The 21,117-nt window shown below is 45.1% G+C and overlaps 1 protein-coding gene across 2 annotated transcripts in view; it reads left to right on the top strand.

Moving 5' to 3' along the window:
• Positions 1-19,245, top strand: part of Kpna6 (karyopherin subunit alpha 6) — a 29,046-nt gene extending 9,801 nt beyond the window's left edge. Inside the window, exons 1-14 of one of the 2 annotated variants that reach the window (XM_028759837.1) lie at positions 2,728-2,800; positions 3,940-4,073; positions 7,318-7,410; positions 7,737-7,836; positions 8,500-8,594; positions 9,784-9,915; positions 10,431-10,519; positions 10,996-11,095; positions 11,378-11,541; positions 11,854-11,932; positions 12,856-12,981; positions 13,442-13,569; positions 14,955-15,133; positions 16,128-19,245. In XM_028759837.1, the coding sequence (XP_028615670.1) occupies positions 2,782-2,800; positions 3,940-4,073; positions 7,318-7,410; positions 7,737-7,836; positions 8,500-8,594; positions 9,784-9,915; positions 10,431-10,519; positions 10,996-11,095; positions 11,378-11,541; positions 11,854-11,932; positions 12,856-12,981; positions 13,442-13,569; positions 14,955-15,133; positions 16,128-16,315 (1,626 nt within the window). In that variant the 5' untranslated portion in view covers positions 2,728-2,781 and the 3' untranslated portion in view covers positions 16,316-19,245. Of the gene's footprint in view, positions 1-2,727; positions 2,801-3,939; positions 4,074-7,317; positions 7,411-7,736; positions 7,837-8,499; positions 8,595-9,783; positions 9,916-10,430; positions 10,520-10,995; positions 11,096-11,377; positions 11,542-11,853; positions 11,933-12,855; positions 12,982-13,441; positions 13,570-14,954; positions 15,134-16,127 lie in introns of those variants that run through there. The other variant, XM_028759838.1, reaches the window with a different exon arrangement.
• The last annotated feature ends 1,872 nt before the right edge of the window (positions 19,246-21,117 follow it).

Genomic DNA, 21,117 nt, shown 5'->3' with positions numbered 1-21,117 from the left:
ACATTTAGTGTGTGTGCAAGCAACAGGTCCCCCACCTTTTTTTTTTTTTAACTTCCTTGTTAATAATAATTACCAAAACTCAAGAAATCTGAGGAAACGAAGATGAAGTGTGAGTGACAGAGCCTGGTGGTGGTAGCACAGTGCTAGCACTGGAGCAGCAGAGCAGATGGAGCTCTGAGTTTGAGGCCAGCCAGGGCTACACAGAGAAACCCTGTCTCAAAAAAGCAAACAAAAAAACAAAACAAAAAACCAAGGTGGGGGGGGAGCTTTGAGATCTAGCACTCAAGGGAAACCTCTAGTCACAACCAACTATTCACGTAATTTTGTGATATTTGTTTTGTGAGCCAGTAGCAGTGCTGCTTTTGAACTGTTAAAGGCTCTCAAGATGACTCTTGTCAGTAAATCCACTTGCCTCAAAAGCCTGGTGACCTGACTCTGCGTTTGTCCTCCGACCTCCACATGTGTACTTGGCACACTTGCCTGCATACACACAGACACAGTCCTAATAGATAAAAAAAAAAAAAAAAAAAAAAAAAAAAGTTCCAAAAAATAAAATTTGACTGTATGAGATTGAACTTAATACAGTCTTGAAAGGACTTTTTGGTTTTTCGAAACAGGGTTTCTCTGTGTAGCCCTGGCTGTCCTGGAACTCACTCTGTAGACCAGGCTGGCCTCGAACTCAGAAATCCACCTGCCTCTGCCTCCCCAAGTGCTGGGATTCTCTGCCTCCTAAATGCTGTGATTCTCTGCCTCCCAAGTGCTGGGATTAAAGGCGTGTGCCACCACCGCCCAGCTGTCTTGAAAGGACTTGAAAGGTGACTCAGCACAAGTGTGATGGTTTGTTTATGCTCAGGCCAGGGAGGGGCACAGTGAGGAGGTGTGGCCTTGGAGTAGGCGAGGTACTATGGGCGTGTGCTTAAGACCCTCATCCTAGCTGCCTGGAAGCCAGTCTTCTAGCAGCCTTCAGGTGAAGATGTAGAATTCTCTCAGTTCCTCCTGGGCCATGCTTGCTTAGATGCTGCCATGCTTCTGCCTGGATGATAATGGACTGAATCACTGAACCTATAAGCCAGCCCCAATTAAATATTGTCTTTATAGGAAGAGTTCTTGGTCATGGTGTTTGTGCACAGCAATGAAAACCCTAAGACAACAGGAAAGAAACTTGTTATATACTGCAGGCTAATTGGTCTAGTAATGACAGAATCTTTAACATTGAATGTATCTTAGTAAAGATAAATTTGGTTTTTTGTTTGTTTGTTTGGTCTTTTTTTTTTTGGTTTTTCGAGACAGGGTTTCTCTGTGTAGTCCTCCTGGCTGTCCTGGAACTCACTATGGTAGACCAGGCTGGCCTTGAACTAAGAAATCCACCTGCCTCTGCCTCCCAAGTGCTGGGATTAAAGGCGTGTGCCACCACTGCCCGGCTGTTTTATTTTTATTTGTTTTTGGGTTTTTTTTTGAGTTCTTGAGATAGTCTTCTTATGTAGCCCAAGCTGTCCTGGAACTTTATGAGTAGACCAGGTTGACCTCAAATTCACAGAGACCTATCTGTGTCTCCTTAGTGCTAGGTGGTAAGTTTGAAGCTTGCATGAACTACATGTGAGGTGTCCTGTGTCTCAAATCAATGAAACAAATGGTAGTAGACATCCAGGTGCTTCACTAGCATAAATCAAACATATGAGACAAACAATAGCAACAACAAAAATACACATGTGTAAATTAGACTTAATTAGAATGTAAGCATTCATATTCCAAAAGACACATGAAGAAAGCGAAAGGGAGGGTGGAGGTGAGGTGAAGCACTTGCTATATTAGTGTCAGACCTTCAGTTCAGATCCCAGAACACGTGTAAGATCAGGGGCAAGAAGACATTATGGCAATTGCATTGAGTGTACAGTAGCAACATTTAACTATTCATTCTTCAGATCCATAAACATAAACTCTGAGATCCACCTGCCTCTGCCTCCTGCATGCTGAAATTGAAGGTTTGCACCATACAATGCCTGGCAATTTTAGTTATTTTTATGTTGCATAAGCTTTCAGTGTTCTGTCTTTCCATTTTTGCATTTGTAGCTCCTCCTTTTCTCCCTCTCTCACCTTTTAACCTCCATTCCTTTCTTTTTTAGACAGGGACTCACAGAGATCTGCCTGGCTATAATACCAAATTTTTGCTATCAACTATGTATGTTCATAGTAATAACTAGGTAGATAGAAAATTTAGGCCAGTCTGGTTATTTTATCTTTGGTGAGATAGTAAGTGACATACGTTTTAGAAGAACATCTCTGAATGTGTTATCATCCCACCTTTCAAGTGTCAACATTATAGCTGACTTTATTTATTCTCTGGAGATTTTTTATTTGATTTTTCTAATGTTGTAGGTGTTGACACCCATTAACTTTAGATTTGTTCTTGCTTGGACTTTGGTCTATAGGGAGAATTTACTGTGAAAGAAAATAATGTATTGTGAAAATGAGTTCCTAAAAATCAGATGTGACTGATGACGTGGGCCACTCTTAAGCCAGAGGGAAGAAAGCATCCTCTTGGAGGTGGGACCGTCTGTAGAAACAGGGTTTCCTCATGGGCTTCTGCAGATGTTCATCCTTCTATTCTTTGTTGCCTGCTCTATTCTTTGTTGCTTGCTTCTCCAGTGAAGTCATAAGTAGATATTTGTGATAGTTACTTATCACCATGGTAACTAAAGAAGCAATGTGGTTCCTATTTCAGTTTAACTGTCAACTTTGCTCAAAGGAGAGGACAGCCTCTGGGACAGCACAGGCTCAATCATGAAAAACTATGTGTCAGGTAATAAAGGACAGCATTCCACAGGGGCTTGCTTTTAGTAGTCTCGTGTCTGCCTGTTGAGGGACCCATAGGAAAGGCCACTGTAGATCCTTATAAATGTTTGTGTGAGTGCGCACACGCGTGCATGTGTGTGCATATGCGCACATATGTGGCATAGTGTGCACGTGGAAGTCAGAAGACAGCTTGCAGGAGCTGATTCTCTCTTTCAACTGTGTGGATCCTGGTAATAGAGCTGGCTCCTGAGGCTTGGTGGCAAGAACCATCACCTACTGAGCCATCTTCATTTGATGGCTTGCTTTCTTGTTTACATTTTTATTTTTAATGTACATGTGTTTCTGTATACCTGATGCCCCATATCTGTGCAGAAACCTGGAGAGATCAGAAGAAGCATCAGATGCCCTGGAACTGGAACTCTAGATGGTGATGCGCTATCGTGTGGGTGCTGGGAACTGAGCCTGGATGCTCCACGAGAGCAGCACATGTTCTTAACCACGTCATCGGTTCTCCGCCTTCTCTTGTTGGGTTTTTTTTTTTTTTTTTTTTTTTTTTTTTTTTTTTTTTTTTTTTTCCTGAGACAGGGTTTCTCTGTGTATCCCTGGCTGTCCTGAAACTCACTCTGTAGACCAGGCTGGCCTCGAACTCAGAAATCCTCCTGCCTCTGCCTCCCAAATGCTGGGATTAAAGGTGTGTGCCACCACTGCCCGGCGGTTTTGTTTTTTAAGATTTATTTAGTTTTACTTTATGTGTATGAGTGTTTTGTTTACCTATGTGCCTGGTACATTCAGAGGTTAGAAAATAGCACTGGATCCCATGAGTTTACAGATGGTTGTCAGCCACCATATAGGTTCTGGGAATTGCACCTGGGTTCTCTACAAAAGCAGCTAATGCTTTTAACCACTGAGCCATCTCTTCAGCAGTGCCTTGGGGCCCCCCCCCCCAAGATAGTAAATCTTCATGGACTTTGCCAAGTGAACTTCCAAAGCAGTCCTAGACAGACTAACCAGAGATGCTTCTCTGCTTCATTTCATTTCTTTTCAGGGCCATAACTTGTTTGCCATCTTCCTGTACTTTGTCTTCATTGATGTGTGAAAAGGAAGTGCTAACCTTCCAATTCTAACAATCTCTTTCTTCCCTTCTAGAGACCATGGCAAGCCCAGGGAAAGACAATTATCGAATGAAGAGCTATAAGAACAATGCCTTAAACCCTGAGGAAATGAGACGAAGGAGGGAGGAAGAGGGCATTCAGCTTCGGAAACAGAAGCGGGAACAACAAGTAAGTCACCTGCAGTATTCTCAGGTGCACCTATGGGGCACTGGCCAACTTTGGGGTTGCCCTTGCCCTTCATCCTTCTCACCCTTCCTAACACTGTGACTGTATAATACAATCCTTCATGTTGTGGTGACCCCCAACCATAAAATTATCTTGTTGCTACTTCGTAACTTATGAATCATAATGTAGTTACAATACATTACAATCATGATGTATTTACAACACAATCCGTGTTTTACAATGGTTTTAGGTAACCCCTACCCCAAAGGGGTCTCAACCCATAGGTTGAAATGCTGGCATAGGGAAATGTGGTTTATCTATGTAGGAGGCTAGTCATCAAATTTGTTTCCTTGTTTGTTTTGTAGGTGGGTATGCATGTGTGCAAGGTGTGTGTGTGTGTGTGTACATTGATATTACAGGCTTCCTAGTTGTACGTTAACTTCCATCACTGAACCTGGAACCCACTGATTGGCTTGACTGGCCAGTGTGCGCTAGAGCTCCTGCCTCCTAAGTGCTGGGATTATAGCTGTGCACTGCTATACCTAACTTACAGACTGGGGTTCTGAACTCGAGTCTTCATGCTTGCTTTACAAGCATTTTACTCATTAATACATCTCCCCAGCCTTCCAGGTTCCTTTTGTAAAGAAACGTTAGAAACTTTGTGAAAGGAAAAAAACAATTTCTTAATCCTTTTCTAAAAATCAAACCAACTCCAGTGTCATTATCCTGCCTTGGAGTTGCAGCTTCCTGTTCCTCGTGTTCTCCTTGCTTGGTTGCTTGATGCATGCGTGCATGGCATGGCATGCCAGTGGAAATCAGGACAACCTCCGAGTGTCAGCTTCACCCTGAACCTTGGCTGGGCCTGGGTCTCCTTTGTTTGTGGTGTGCTGATCACTGCTGCATGTGTGGTCTATCTCCCTCCATCTGACTGCCGTGGTGCTGGGATGACAGACATCCTTTATGAGTGCTGGGAACTCAGACTTGGGTGCTTTACCTACTGTGCCATCTCTTAGCCCTGGTTTTTTTTTTTTTTTTTTTTCTTTTTTTTGAGACAGGGTTTCTCTGTGTAGTTCTGGCTGTTCTGGAACTCACTCTGTAGACCAGGCTGGCCTCGAACTCAGAAATCCGCCTGTCTCTGCCTCCCAAGTGCTGAGATTAAAGGCGTGCGCCACCACCGCCCGGCTTAGCCCTGGTTTTTGTTCATCTTTTAACATAAGTTTGTGGCTGGAGAGATGACTGAGCTGTTAATGGTACTTACTGCCCTTGGAAAGGACCTAGGTTCGGGTTTTAGCACCTACAGAGTGGTTTACAGCCATGTGTGACTCTAGTTCTAAGAGATGCATTCTTTTGGCCTCCATGGGCCCCTACATGCATGTGCTATACCTGAACTCACTCAGGCACATACATGTAAATATTTTTTTAATTTAAAAACTTGAAAAAATTATTCAGGCAGTGGTGGCTCATGCCTTTAAGCCCACCACTTAGGAAGCAGAGGTAGGTGGATTTCTGTGAGTTCAAGGCCAGAATAATCTAGAGTGAGTATCAGGACAGCCAAGGCTTCGCAGAGAAACCCTGTCTCATAAAACCAAATAAGTAAATAGATAAAATTATTCTGATAATTCCATCTTTGTGTGTAATGTATGTTGGTCATAGTTATCCTTGGTTAACTTCTCCTATCCCTCTCCTGCTGAATCCCTTCTTCCCAGTAACTCCTCCGACTCCCATCTCTCTTCATTCTGCTGTGCCCTGCTGAGTTAGTGAGGGTTGTTTGTAGGAGCATAAATAGAGGTTGTTTAATGATAACTAGGTAATTTACCAGTGGCTATACCAATGAAGAAGATTACACCTCCTCTGCCAGCATCCTTGTGCCTTCTGTCTTTGTACTACACACAATGTAGTCAGGATTTGGCATGGCCATAGAGACTTAGCAGTCATTCTGGGCTTCCTTCTGTTTTTAAGAACTGGAGAGTTTCAGTACAACCAGAGCCATATAGAAAGACTCCATTTCCAAAACAAAGAAGCATTTTTTTTTTTTTTTGGTTTTTCGAGACAGGGTTTCTCTGTGGAACCCTGACTGTCCTGGAACTCACTCTGTATACCAGGCTGGCCTCGAACTCAGAAATCTGCCTGCCTCTGCCTCCCAAGTGCTGGGATTAAAGGCATGCAGGCACAAAGAAGCACTTTGATTTCATGTATATGTGTAAGTTTTGTATGTATATGTACCTGGTGTCTGCAGAGGTCAGAAGAGGGCATTGGATTCCCCTGGAGCTACATAAGTTTCGAGCTGGGAATCGAACCCATGTCCCCTTGAACAACAACAGTTAGCCATGTCTCTAGCCTTCTGTTCTTTTAAGAGTCTTCTGTGTTAAATGTACTTAGGACAAGCCCAGCAGTGGGGGTACACACCCTGAATCCCAGTACTCAAGAGACAGAAGCAAGTGGATCTCTGAGTTTGAGGCCAGCCTAGTTTACAGAGCAACTTCCAGGGTAGCCAGGGCTACACAGAAGAAACTGTCTCCAAAAAGAAAAGTGCCCAGGCCAGAGACTGATCCGTCTTACTGTTGTCATCACCATGCACCACCAGATGTGTATTACTCAGCTCTAGATTCAGTCACATAACCTGCTTTGGTCATATTTTCTTTGTCTGCCTGGAACTCCCTCTGTAGACCAGGCTGGCCTCAGTGATCTGCCTGATTCTGCCTCCCAAGTGCTGGGATTAAAAGGTGGGCCACCACCACCTCCCTACTTACCTACCTTTCATCCTTCTTCCCTCCCTCCCTCCCTCCCTCCCTCCCTTCCTTCCTTCCTTCTTTCCTTCCTTTCTCTCTTTCTCTCTTTCTGGTTTTTTTTTTTTTTTCACTCCCCTCACCCATTACACAAAGTGCAAAGGTTTTTTTAAATATTTTTTTAAAGGCTGTGAACAGATGTATCATAGAAAATAACTGTTGAAGCCAGGCAGTGGTAGTGCATGCCTTTAATCCCAGTACTTGGGAGGCAGAGGCAGGCAGATTTCTGAGTTCGAGGCCAGCCTGGTCTACAGAGTGAGTTCCAGGACAGCCAGGGCTCCACAGAGAAACCCTGTCTCAAAAAACCAAAAAAAAAAAAAAAAAACCAACTGTTGACAGTTTCATGTCTACTTAAAGGCCGCCCTCATTTTCCTCCTGCTCATATTTTCTTGTCATTACATCATCATCTGCCTTCAGTTTGTGAGTGATGTTACCCTCTGTCTCCTCTCCTCACTTCTCAGCTTTTTAAACGGAGAAATGTAGAGCTGATTAATGAAGAAGCTGCCATGTATGATAGTCTGCTGATGGATTCCTACGTGAGCTCTACAACTGGGGTAAGCCCTTGAAGACATGGTCACAGCTGCTGTCAGGACAGAAATCAGATATGAAGCTCTCCCTTGCCTTTTGTGGACAATCTGCAAGGAATCAATCAACTCTCATGCAAATCCCTGAAGAAGCATTTAGGGAAGCTGCAGCACAACTGGGAATCACTTTTAAGTATTGTATCTTGAAGCAGACATGGATTAGATAAGCCCTCCTCCTGGATCTATTATGCCCTCCTCACCTGAGGATCTTAAAAAGCAAAATGTCGTGCAAGATTGTGTGCTCCCTTCTGGCGTTACTTTTGACCCACAAGGTCATAATCTGTTTTCTATTCTAGGAGAGTGTGATCACAAGAGAAATGGTGGAGATGCTCTTTTCTGACGATTCTGACTTGCAGTTAGCAACCACACAGAAATTCCGGAAACTCCTTTCCAAAGGTATAAAGCCCGGTCCTTCTCAGAGAGGGTTCATGTCATTTAGCCTCTTGTCCCTGTTAGTTAACTACTACCCATTTCTCATCCTACCTTTCTGGCTAGGTTTTCTTTGAATAAGTCAGGTGTATTCCCACCTTTATTCTTGATATTCCTTCTAATAATCCTTTTCCCTAAAAAAAATCTTCAGCACCTCCTTTAGCTACTTTTTTGTTTGTTTATTTTTTGTTTTTCAAGACAAGGTTTCTCTATGTAGCCCTGACTCTGACTGTCCCGGAATTCTCTCTGTAGAATTCACCAGGCTGGCCTTGAATTCACACAGATCCACCTGCCTCTGCCTCTTGAGTGCTGGGATTATAGGTGTGTGCCACCACCATCCAGCAAGAGCAGTGAATGGTGTTTGTTAGAAGGGAAATATATAGACTAGGGTTGCTCATGCCTCGGCCTCCTCTCTCTCCTTTTCTCATGTGCTTACATTTAGGAAGCCACGGGGGAGCACACCTAAGTTAGGTTGCCTTTATGCTAGTAACATGCCAAGGGAATTGCGCAGCTGTAGATGAGCAATGACAGTCTTTGGAATGTTTACAAACGTGGTCAGAGCATCTAGGATTATGAATGGATCAGTCAAATCTTGTCCTGACTTTTTACGTCTTTCCTGTCTTCCTCTAGAGCCGAGTCCTCCAATAGATGAAGTTATTAGCACTCCAGGAGTGGTTGATCGGTTTGTGGAGTTTCTGAAGAGGAGTGAGAATTGTACATTACAGGTAAAAGCTCTAAGGTGGAGTGGCCAGATGACAGTTCCTCACATGACAGTGGGCTATCTCTGTGGCGTAGCTTAAGGAAGTAGGAAAGGAATCTGGGGAAATTACCTTCCTTAAAAACAGCTTCCAGGCTGGGCATGGTAGTACAGCCTGTGCAACTAGCAAAGGGAACAAACCTGACAGTTTGAGGCCAGCCTGTTCTCCATAGTGAGTGTCTTTTTAAATGAGAGAGAGAGAGAGAGAGAGAGAGAGAGAGAGAGAGAGAGAGAGAGAGAGAGAGAGAGAGAGAGAGAGAGATATCAGACCTGATAGTGTGACCCAGGACACATGACAGGAGAGAAATGACTCTTGACTCCTGCAAGTTGTCCTCTGACCTCCACAAGCATGGTATGGTATGTAGATGAACACACAGACATAAAAAAGTTTTGAATTGTAATAATCATGTAAACCTGGCTGAGTTTCCACAGTATATATGCAGAGTCGGGGGGGGGGGAGTGGCTTTAAGCCACACTAATACTTTAAGCCAACATGCACTAATACTTTCAGCATGCAGTAGGCTGGAACATGAGGATTACCACAAGTTTGATACCAGCCTGGGCTACATAGCTAGACCTAGAAGGGGCCTGGGGGAGAGGGAGAGAGCCCATAAAGGAAGTTTTTCATTTCAGAGATCTGAGAATGTGATACATTGTTCCATTATAAATCAGAGAGTCTAGTGCACCTGTAACTTACCTTGATGCAAATCGCTCACTGTGTCTGAGGTTCTGTTTTCCAGAGACAGATGATAAGCAGATCCATCAGAAGTTGCTTAAAACACAGCAGAGAGTAGGTGGAGATGTAGGTGTGCTGGCTCATACCTGTAGTTCCAGCATGTGGGGAACAGAGGCAAAAAAGCTCAAGGACAGCCTTAGCCACAGAGTAAGACCTTAGAGGGGAAAACTGGGGAGGAAGGAGTACACCATCATTCTTACCCTTGTTCCCAGACGAAACCTCCTGGGTCACTAAAGCCCAGTCCACCTGTCTTCACATGTGTGGCATGCATCACTACTCTGCTGGAACTGAAGGGTGGCAGGATGGACATGTTTAGTTTGGGCTTCTTTATGTGCTAGAGATTGGCTGCTGTGAAGCAGGTGGTAGGTAGGACTGCTCAGTCTGCAGTGACCTCTCAATTGTGCCATGATCTCCCTTTCAGTTTGAAGCTGCCTGGGCTCTAACAAACATTGCCTCTGGAACCTCTCAGCAGACCAAAATTGTCATTGAAGCAGGAGCTGTCCCCATTTTTATAGAGCTGCTTAACTCGGACTTTGAAGATGTACAAGAACAGGTAATACTCATGATTTGGTTAATGTTTTGATGGTACTGACAATATAATAAAAAACAAATATTAATGCATATTTGGAGAAATATGGAGACTTGAGCGAGGCTTGGTGTGATGCTCCATGTATGAAGATTGGTTAGCCTGTGACCCTTACACAGGAATGGAAGTGGTGATGGGTCTGTCTCTTTTACCTCATGTGGATCTGGTCCAAGGTGAAGAGGGTCAGAACTTCACTTCTCTTTCTCCCTTCCTAATGGAAGGGATGGTGAAGTCTGTGGTGTCTCTGGCTTCAGTTCATATGACAGCCTGTCTTTCCCACTAAACCAGGGCCTCCTGGGGAGAAGCTCTCACAGAGCAAGCACTCAGCAAGAATAACTGTAGACCCTAGAATCTCGGTAGCTCACGTCAGTGTGTGGTCAAGCCTGGTGCTGTCCTCATCCTGACACACCACTTTGTAGCACTGAATATAGTAGTCACAGAAGCTGCAGGCTCAGGGTGATAGTTCTCCCTTCCCTTTTCAGGCAGTCTGGGCGCTTGGAAACATAGCCGGAGACAGTTCGGTTTGCAGAGATTATGTCTTAAATTGTTCCATCCTTAATCCTTTGTTAACGTGAGTAATTAACAGCATCTGTACCTGGGGGATCTGTAGGGCGGCTAAGTGGCAGTGCATTTGGAGGGGAAGTTTACTTGATCCCTTAAGATAATAAATAAAGCCCTGGGTAGTGGCACACACCTTTGGTCCCAGCACTCGGGAGGCAGAGGCAGGCGGATTTCTGAGTCTAAGACCACCTTGGTCTACAAAATGAGTTCCAGGATGACCAGAGTTACACAGAAAAAAGCCTATCACAGAACAAAACAAACACAAATAATGAGGCCCAGCATAGTGATACCTGCCTTTAATCCTAGCCCATGGGAGGCCAGCCTAGTCTACATTAGCAAGTTTCAGACCAGCCAAGACTGAACAGTCACCTTTTTCAAGAACAAAATAGTTCTAGGGTCTGGGTTATCTTCTAGGGTTTATGGGCAACAGCCCTGTGCTAGAACACTAGGATATCAGTGCTCAGATTATGGCTTTATTGTCTACAGACTCCTTACTAAGTCCACACGACTGACGATGACACGGAATGCAGTTTGGGCCCTCTCAAACCTCTGCCGAGGGAAGAATCCTCCTCCAGAGTTCGCAAAGGTGAGAGCTACTTACTAGCTGTGATTCCAGATTCCATCATAGGATTTCCTTTTAAGTTTTGGGAAGACCCATGAGAGTCTCAACTCATGTGAAAGTGAAAGGCAATTGTCAGTGTAGAGGACGATGTTGTGTACCAGGGTAGGAAAGTGAAAAGGTGGTCCTGCGGGTTTGATGGCATTCCCAGGGTGTAGAATTCCATGTTGGGAAGGGGTAGCCATGGTAGGCTTAGTGATAGAGCTGGTGCAGCCCTAGGATCAGTCCTCCTCACTCTGCTTCCAACAGGTCTCTCCTTGTTTGCCTGTCTTGTCCCGCCTACTCTTCAGCAGCGACTCAGACTTGCTGGCAGATGCTTGCTGGGCTCTCTCTTACCTGTCTGATGGCCCCAATGAGAAGATTCAGGCAGTCATAGACTCTGGAGTCTGCCGGAGATTGGTAGAACTTCTGATGTGAGTGGTTTCAGTTCAAGAGGGTGAAAGTTTTCTTAGCTTACCAAGGTCAAAGAGCTCTAACCAAAATGAGGCATGGTGGTGTGGCTGTAATCCCAGCGTTTGGGAGACTGAGTCAGGGGAATAACAAATTCAAGGTCAGGGTGGACTGCAGTATAAAGACTGTCTCACAGAACAAAGCAAGAAAGTACAAACAGCGGGTTGCTGACCCACCCAAAGGTCTGAAGCTGCAAGGAAGACTGCCAGTGTTGGTTTCGGCAGGGCTGAAGGGGATGTGCTGTTTCTCCACTGATAGCTGTTTTCCCTCTGTAGGCACAACGATTACAAAGTGGCATCTCCTGCTTTGAGAGCTGTGGGTAATATTGTCACTGGGGATGACATCCAGACCCAGGTGAGGAAGAAGAGGGGTGGAATCTTAGCTCAGGTCAGCTGTGGGAGGACCAAAGTCTTCCTATGTAACTGCATGGTCTATCAGAGAAAGCATGACTTTAAGTAGTTTTAGCACCGGCAGTCTCTGTGTTATCACAATTCCTTCTTCTCTTAAACAATTAGAAACAAATCATCTGATTGGTACTTGTGCAAAGAAAGCTAAGTGGAATGACTGGATTTACTGGAACAGTGTGAGGAACGAAGTCTGGTCTGTGATCCTTTTGAGACATGGAAAGCTGTTGGATCACCAATACTTCTAGACCTTTATGGTCTTGTAGACATTACCTCACGGTAAATTCATGTTAACCTTTTGAGCCATGTGGCACATACCATAATCCTAGCACTTAGGAGTTAGAGATAGAAGGCTCAGCATGAAACCCTATCTCAAAAAACCAAAAATATGAAAAATATTTTCTATAAACCAGTAGCAGAGTTAGGGGTCTTGCGCCTATCATGTGTGCTAATAGATAATCGATAGTCTCCTTGGAGAAATGTCTGTTCAAGCCCTTTGCTCATTTTTAGTTTGATTGCTTAGGGTAAGAGTTCTTCATAGAGCTGGAGAGATGGCTCAGAGGTTAAGAACACTAGCTGCTCTTCTAGAGGTCCTGAGTTCAATTCCCAGCAACCACATGGTGGCTCACAACCATCTGTAATGGTCTGAAGACAGTGACAGTGCACTCATATAAATAAAAAAGTCTTTAAAAAATAAAAAAAAGAGTTTTTATATTCTGCATATTAACTCTTACCAATACATGTTTTGTTTTGCAAGTATTTTCTAATATTCTGCAGATTTGCTTTGCACTGTTTATGTTGTCTTGATGCATATCATTTTTAATTGGATTAAGTATCTAATTTTGATACATTCCTTATGCTTTTGTGTTTTAGGTCATTCTTAACTGCTCAGCCCTCCCTTGCCTCCTCCACCTGCTGAGCAGCTCTAAGGAATCAATCCGTAAGGAAGCTTGCTGGACCATTTCAAACATCACTGCTGGCAACAGGGCTCAGATACAGGTAGATTTACTTCGAAAAACAGCATTTTTCCCATTAGAAACTGGAGCCAAGGCAAAGGGCAAGCGGCGTAGCTCGGCAGTAGGATGCTCGCCCAATTGAATTGCTTGGTTCAATGCCCAACACCACCAAAACAGTTGAGGGCAGCATAACCAGCTGGTCATAGTGGCAGCTAGGTGCCCCACACCTTATCCCTCCTCTAGTAAGAACAAAGAACTTGTAGGTGGGTTAACAGAAAACAGTGTGAGTTGTGATTCTTACACTAGGTTTGCTCTTTCTTCATCTTTTGCTTTGAGACAATGTGTCAGGTAGCCCGGGCTAGCCTCAAATGACCTTGAATTCATAATCCTTCTGCCTCCACCTTCCAGGTATTGGAATTACACAAGAATATGTCACCATGCCTGATCCTTCTGCTTTTTTTCCTTAAACTGTCTTTCTGCTTCCTTCCTCATCTCTCTTTCAGGCTGTCATAGATGCAAATATCTTCCCTGTATTGATCGAAATCCTTCAGAAAGCAGAGTTCCGTACAAGGAAAGAAGCAGCCTGGGCTATCACGAATGCCACGTCAGGAGGAACCCCTGAGCAAATCAGGTAGGAGTCCTTTCCTAACGTCTTAAAATGATATGTGTGCTCTCTTTTGTTCATGGTTCTCATATGACTTTAAATGGCTTTTGATGGGAAAAGTCTGACCTAGTCTAACCGTATTAAGGTTTAACTAGTAAGCTGCTAAGTGATCTTGGACTCTGCAGTAGATTCCTGTGTTGATTGTTTTAGTTTTTATTTATTTTATGTTTGTTAGTACACTCTCGCTGTCTTCAGACACACCAGAAGTCAGTGGATCCTATTAAAAATGGTTGTGAGCCACCGTGTAGTTACTGGGACTTGAACTCAGAACATCTGGAAGACCAGACCAGTCAGCACTCTTAACCACTGAGCCATCTCTCCAGCCCGATTGCTGTATTGTTGATGGTGGTTGTTTTTCTTGAGACAGAATCTTAAGACAGGCTGACCTATCCTACCACTGCCTCCCAAGTGCTGGGATTATGTGCATACATGTTTATACCCAGCTAAGTCTTGGAGTTTTTTGTTTGTGTTTTGTTTTGTTGAGATTAGGGTTCTCTGTGTATACTAAGCTCTCCTTGAGTTTAGACTCCTCTTGCTTTAGACTTTCAGGGGCTGAGGACATGCCTTATCCTCCAGTTTGTACCTATGCCCCTTTATTCTGGTGTTCATCATCTGAACATTAGGAGGAATCATACAGGTTGGATGTGTCTTTCCCCCTAATTTTAACTTAACTAAAGGGAATAAAGTCTGTACATACTAAAGTCTCAGGAGAAAGGAAGAACCATTGAGTTAAACATTAAAAGGAAAATATAAGGTGAACATGATGGTGTACAACTTAAGTCTGAGGACACTAGAGGCAGAGACAGGTAGATCTCTGAATTCAAAGTCAGCCGATCTGTGTAGGGAATCCCAGGTGAGCTAGGGCTACATAGAGAAACCATGTTTAAAAAGGGTGCCAGGGCCAGGGAAGAGGGTTAAATATAGCATTATAATAGTTATAATCTCCAAGAATCAGAAATCTGGAGATCTTCTCAAATTTGACCATAATTTAATAACCTCAGAATGGAATATTCTGAGTAGTGCTAAAGAGGTAGGGGCCAGATGGTAGACAGTCTGTCCTGACATACCATAGAAGTTGTATTCAGGGGAGTAAGGAACCTGAGGATTTTCTTAATGTGTCTAGAGTTACAACATTGTAGCCAAGGTGACAATAAGACTCTGTTCATTAGGGAATAGATCAGTGACAGAGAGGGGGTAAAGATAAGAAGGTAAAGGCTAGGTGGTTATTCAGACTCAGGAAGAATGCCTTGTTGGGAGTATCAGTGTGTATGAGGGAGACCCACAGGTCAAACCACCTGGTGCACTCTACGTGTTCTGCATTAATGTGGAGCGTCCGTCTCTCTGGTCCCCAGGTACCTGGTGTCACTGGGCTGCATTAAACCCCTGTGTGACCTGCTGACTGTAATGGATTCAAAAATTGTGCAAGTGGCCCTCAATGGACTAGAGAACATTCTGCGGCTTGGAGAGCAGGAGGGCAAGCGCAGTGGCTCAGGGGTCAATCCCTACTGTGGCCTCATCGAGGAAGCCTACGGTAGGTTCCCTCCCTGACCCCATGTGTCTGTCAGTGGGGAAGATGGTGGACCACATCCACCGTTTTGTGGTTTTTTATTTTTTACTACATTTATTTATCCATTCGTGTATGCGTGCATGTATAAGTATGGGCATACATGATATGTGCATATGGAATGAAGGTCAAAGGACAACCTGAAGGAGTCAGTTCTCTCCCTTTACCATGTGGGTCCCTAGGGTTGAACTCAGATTTGGCAGCAATCATGTATCTGCTGAGTCATCTTTCCAGCCCTTGAGTCTGTGCTTCTAAAACCAGTGACAAGTTCCTGTCCAGCCAAGCTATCCTAAGCACAGTGTTTTAGACCTTTCCTTGAGAGTAGCGGACATGTACTGACTAGCCGGGTAGATAGAAGTAATTGTTATCACTGCCAAGTTTCCTTGTCCCACCATCTCCTGCTCCCTCTGAGGAGCCATATGAGAACAGTGCTGTTCTCACAGGCGCCACCTACCTCAAAAGCAGATACAGTACAATGTATGCAATGAGGAACAGGGCAAAATTTGGTACTACTACCAGGAGCTAGAAGACATGCGTCTCAACAGTCTCTCCTGTAAAAATTCTGGATTGCCTTAACTAACCCATCTCAGAAAAGGCAAATCATGATTTGCCCAGAGTTAGCTTACAACAGAATCAGTCTAGAACCTCTAATCAGTTGTATTGTGCATGTGTGTGTAGGCCAGAGGTCAGTTTGAGGCATTGTTCCTCAAGAGCTATACACCTTAGGGTTCCCAAGCCCACCAGTAAACAAACCCCAGGCGGTTTGTCTCACCTGTATCCCCTCCACGCCTGGCTCGGGCTACAACTCCCTGCCACCATACCTAGCCTTGTGTCTGGGGAGAACTCATGTTTTCAGGGCAAGCACTTTACACAAGTCGGGCTGACATGCTCCCTGCTTTTGTTTGGGAACTTGTACTTTAGGAAAGGAAAGGTACATACCTGTTTTCTTCTTACACCATAGGCTTGGATAAAATTGAGTTTCTCCAAAGCCATGAGAACCAGGAAATCTACCAGAAGGCCTTTGACCTCATTGAGCACTACTTTGGTGTGGAGGATGACGACAGCAGCCTGGCTCCTCAGGTGGATGAGACGCAGCAGCAGTTCATCTTCCAGCAGCCTGAGGCCCCCATGGAGGGCTTCCAGCTATAATGTCTGCCTCCGGGGAGGGGAGGGCATGGGAAGCACCAGCAGCCAGCAGAGGAGCAGCCTTCTGGTGGGCAGGAGAACAGCCACCCCACCCACACCTGCTGCCCTGGAGACTGTGCTCTTGACCTGCTCATCCCCTTCCCTGGAGGGAGCGCCCTCTGGACAGACAGAACCATCTGAGGCTCACATTGGGTTTTGAGACAAGAAGGGGACGTGTGGGTTTCTCTTGCTTACACTTTATTTTGGCTGCACACATGTCTTTAACCCAGGAGCCCAGGGGCAGACAAAGGAGGACTGAGGTAATCAATTTGCACCTTTAAATTTTTTTTCTTTTATTTTCTTTAGTGGTGACTTCCCTCCCAATTATCTTTCTTCATCCATCCCAGTCCTCTGCCCTGACGTGTGTAACTCTTGGGTACTTGAGCAGATGGAATATTCCAGAGGTGGGAGGTGGGAGGGGAGGGGAGAAGTCCGAAACAAAGTGTTCTTGCTCTGACCGAATATTAATCTTGTATGCTTGGATTATTTAATTTTTTCTTTTGCACATTTTTCTTCTATTAAGGTTGTTCTTCCCAAAAAGCTGGATTTAGGAACCCAGCTGCCAGCATTGTCTGGAAATAGAGGCTAATGGGGAGGCCCCCATGAAACAAAGGTCCCTCCCTCCCTCTGACCCTACGCCTAAGACCTCTTTAGTTTGGGAGGATCCCTCCGTCACTCTCCTGGAGCAAGTATACCAGTGGAGTGGAAGGGAGGGGCACAGGCCTTTAGACAGGGCTTCTCCTGTGTAGCTACTGACCCTGTTTCCTACCCACTTCCTAAATGGTGCGACCCAACTTCATTTGTTTACTTGAAAATTCACCTCAGAGTTGAATGAACCTCTGAGGTGGCTGTGTTTTCTCCTGAGCTTGAGATGGGGGGCTGTGGTCCTTCCTTCTCCTGAGGAGAAAGTCCTTGCTCTGATGACCCCTAAGTTGCAGAGGAGGTTGGAGTTAGTGTCGTGGATTGGGATAGTCATGAATCCCTGCCTTTGGCCTTTCTTCTTCCTTCTGCCATCGCTGGATCATGTATATTTCACTTCCAAAGGAGAGAATGTCAGAAAGTTCTGGGTTTTTTTGGTTTGTTTTTGTTTTTGTTTTTTTGTTTTTTGTTTTTTTTTTACTAGTCTGTATTTTAAGTAGGTCAGTCTTAATTGGTCTTAGGAGGACAAACTGGATGTGAGTGGGATACTGTGAGGAAGACCAGGAAGATGTACATCTTTCTGCTCAGAGGACTGAACTCGGGCCTTTTTTTCTCTGCTTGTATTCTGGGCCACCACTTGGGACCAACTCTCACTTCTGGAACCTTTATGAAGTAAATCAGCTGGATCTGATTGTTCCCAACCTGAAGGGAGCAAGGAGGGCCTCAAGGCCCGGTGAAGTCTGCTACTCTCTTCCTTGCTTCTAAGCAGAAAACATCCTGCCTTCTCTAACTCAGTGTCAGCCACTGTTACCCACACTAAGTCATGACACAGCTGCCTCTCCTGTTACCAGAGAACCCTGTCAGCACCTCCCTTCTGAGGGTCCTCGTCCTTGGCTTGCATTTCCCGTTTCCTGAGAGTTATATAGATCCTTCTCTCCCCCTCCCTTTCCCTCACCCCACTCCTCCCTCCCTCTCCCTCACCCCACCCCCTCTCTCAGTAAAGCCAGTTCAGTGCCTCAGAGGCTGGCCTATATTTTAAGGGGTTACACAGTTCACTAAATGGGAGCTCTGAGAGCTGGTAGTGGGTGCATTGTCAGCGAGGTAGACCACCCGTGGAGGTGGCTGCACAGTGCCCCATTGTGGTACCCCACACACCCTTACCTGCACTTTTCTTTCTCTAGACCAGCACTGTTGTATTCCTGCCCTACACTTGCAGATCTAACGTTCAGGTTCTTGCTGCTGGCCTCTGCCTTTCCCTCTCCCGTCTGTCCTTTAGTTTTCAGTCCCTGCTCCAGATTCCTCTAAAAAAGTAGTTCAGGGCTGGTAGTAGATACTGAAAGGTTCAATCAACATTGGACCACGATGGTGAGTGCCTTCTGGGAAGGCAAGGCGCTGGGCCTTTTTTTTTTTTTTTTTAAAACCTGGCTGAAACTGCTCCTAACTAGTTCCAACAAGGAAAAGTCCTCTGACGCCATCATCACCCTTATCTGAAGAGTAGAACAAGTGACAGGACCCTGGCCCTGGAGCTAGATTCTCAGCATGAAACACAAATATTATCCTTTCTCTGCCCTTTCTCCAATATGTCGGGCTTCAGAGCAGATCCTGAACCACATGGAAGAGGTTGGTTATCTGGCTGCTCTAGGTGTGTTCCACACAGATCATCTTGAGTGACTGACAGTCTGCCCAGACTAGCTTCAGTTTCCAGCTCTTCCCCAGTGACTACAGCCTGGATGTTGGTTGCAGCCTTTTGGTATAACCATCTGAGTTCCACCCTGCTTGGCACCATTGTTTCTTGGGTCTATGCATACAAGTGCTTCCAAGGAGCAGGTATTGATTGATAACCTGGTTTTGGAGACCTTTGGTGTTCCCCTTTACCTGGGACCTTATATCAACTACTTCTCCTTCCTTTTGGACCTGGGAGTCATCCCCAGGAGCCTGTGTTCTGAAGCTAGCCATGGGTTAGAGCTGCAGTTGTATTTAGCTGAGGGAGAGGAAAAGAAGGTGCTTACGCATGGAGTTTCTTTCTCTGAAACCAAGCCGGTACAAAGACACACTTCTACATGGAAGAAGTGTGTTTCTACTTTTGTCTGCCTGTGAAGCTAGCAGCTCCCTCTCGGAGCTCCACATGTCCTGAAGGCCACTGCTCTTTCTGTTCAAACCTCAGCTGCTCTTCTCTTCCAGGCTCACTCATTTTGGTATTCATCCTCTTGGGTACTCTTCAGGCTTAGATTCTAACTTCTCAAACCCCCCCCCCCCCAGAAAAGAAAAGAAAAGAAAAAAAACCTGCTCCAGGTCCCTGCAGACCCAGGAAGGAGACAGAATGGTGGCAAGCTTCCCGAGCAGGCTGGGGAAGTGTGCAAGGTTAGGTGCACTGAACCATAGATTGTGAGCAGCGGCAGCTTCAAGCGACACTTCCCGAGAGGTGGTAAGAGACAGACTTCCTGGTACATTCTAGACTAACCTCATCCAGTATTTTTTGTTTTACCTTTTGTATTTTGTTAAGCCAACCGAGAATTTGCCCCTCTAAGGATCCATGTGGCGGATACTAGCTGCTCTTTGGCCAAAGGCTTCATAGCTGATTCCCTCTCCCAGTCTATCCTCTAGTCCCACCACAGAATAAGACATGCATGGCAAGGGAAGAATCTAAGGTCAACTCCAACCAAATCTGAATGAAAATGTATTTTCTTTTTGAGAGAGCATCTTGTCTGAAGCCTGAACTATGTGCAGGACCAAAGCTGGCTGTGAGAAGAGCAGCCAGAAACCTGGGACCCCGATTACCAGAGGGGAAACGCTCTTTTGACATGTCTTCAAGGGCTTGGGCATATCTCCCTACTTCTAGGCCAGCCTGACTTCTGATGCTCACACTAGCACGGACTGATGATGCCCACTAGTCCTGCACGCCTGTGGGCTCTGATTTTAAGGTTTCGGTTTAGAGAAAGAAACAATGTAGCATGCGCAGGGAGCCGTGAAGGAGGACTGAGACGGCCTGGAAACCTGTCGGTTCACACCACGAGCCCTCAGAAGCTGCACATGGGTATTGACTTTGTTAGCCAGCTTTTTTGGGAAATGCCTTTTTTGACCTATTATATAAATGAAGTGGGTATGAGGTCTCAGTTACCCAGCAGATGGAACATCGCCCAAGGACAGCTTGGGTTTCCAGGTAAGAACCCTAGAAAGGTGAATATAATCCTCACAGGTTTTGTTTTCCAAATTCATTTGCTTTTATTTTTCTAAGAACTGTAAACTCTATTTTTTCATGTTCTCAGGGCCCCTGGGTAGACAAAGCTTGATTTCAGAGCAGAACTAGGCCAAGAATCCATGGCATTGAGTGTGCTGAGTCCAGACAAATGATATTTATATACACATCCAAATTTGAAGAGGAAATGTATTTCTTTAGGTTTCAAACACTGTAATAGATACAAAGCAAAAATAAAAACCTGTTGCAAAGTTCTAAATTGTCTTCTTTGGTTTGGAGTGACCCTGGACTGGGAAGTAAACATGAGACGTGGGCTATAGATGGTAGAGCACTTAGCTAGCATACCTGAAGCCCTGGATCCAACCCTAGGTATCACGGAAGCCAGACACTGGCTCATAGGCATTAGCATGTCAGTAGAGTAACAGTTATATCAGATTGTTGGGGTGGGAGGGAGAGTCATTTCTAGAAGTAAACTTTAAAATTTCTCCTTGATTACCAAAGCTCAAGGAAATCATAAAACATTGGATCACACCCGGTCACCAACAGACATTCTCAACTTTTGCTGTGTGACTTTGAAATCCGGCACTCAGTCATCTACTCAGTGACTCAGTCATCTCCTCAGTGTCGAAGCCAGTGTCAGTGCTGCTGTCAAATGGTGAGATCTGGCTGTGTGAGACTGAGTTTTGGCCAAGATGGTGACACATGCCTCGGACCTCAGCACTTGGTGGGAGAGGCAGAGCCAGGAAGGTCAGAAGCTCAAGATTACTGGCTACCTAGTAAGTTCAAGACCAGATAGGCTTACATGAGTTCGTATCGAGGGGAAAAAAGCTGCCAAGCAGTTGGTGGGGCTAGAGGCAGAGGCAGGCCAATCTCTGTGATGGTCTACACAGTTCCTGGACAGCCAGAGCTATATAGACTTTCATTAAGGGTG

The sequence above is a fragment of the Grammomys surdaster genome, unplaced genomic scaffold (assembly GCF_004785775.1).
Source record: "Grammomys surdaster isolate TR1022 unplaced genomic scaffold, NIH_TR_1.0 126313, whole genome shotgun sequence".
Lineage (NCBI taxonomy): Eukaryota > Metazoa > Chordata > Mammalia > Rodentia > Muridae > Grammomys > Grammomys surdaster.
Note: the sequence above shows the minus strand (reverse complement) of the source record. Positions and strands in the feature narration are given on the sequence as shown.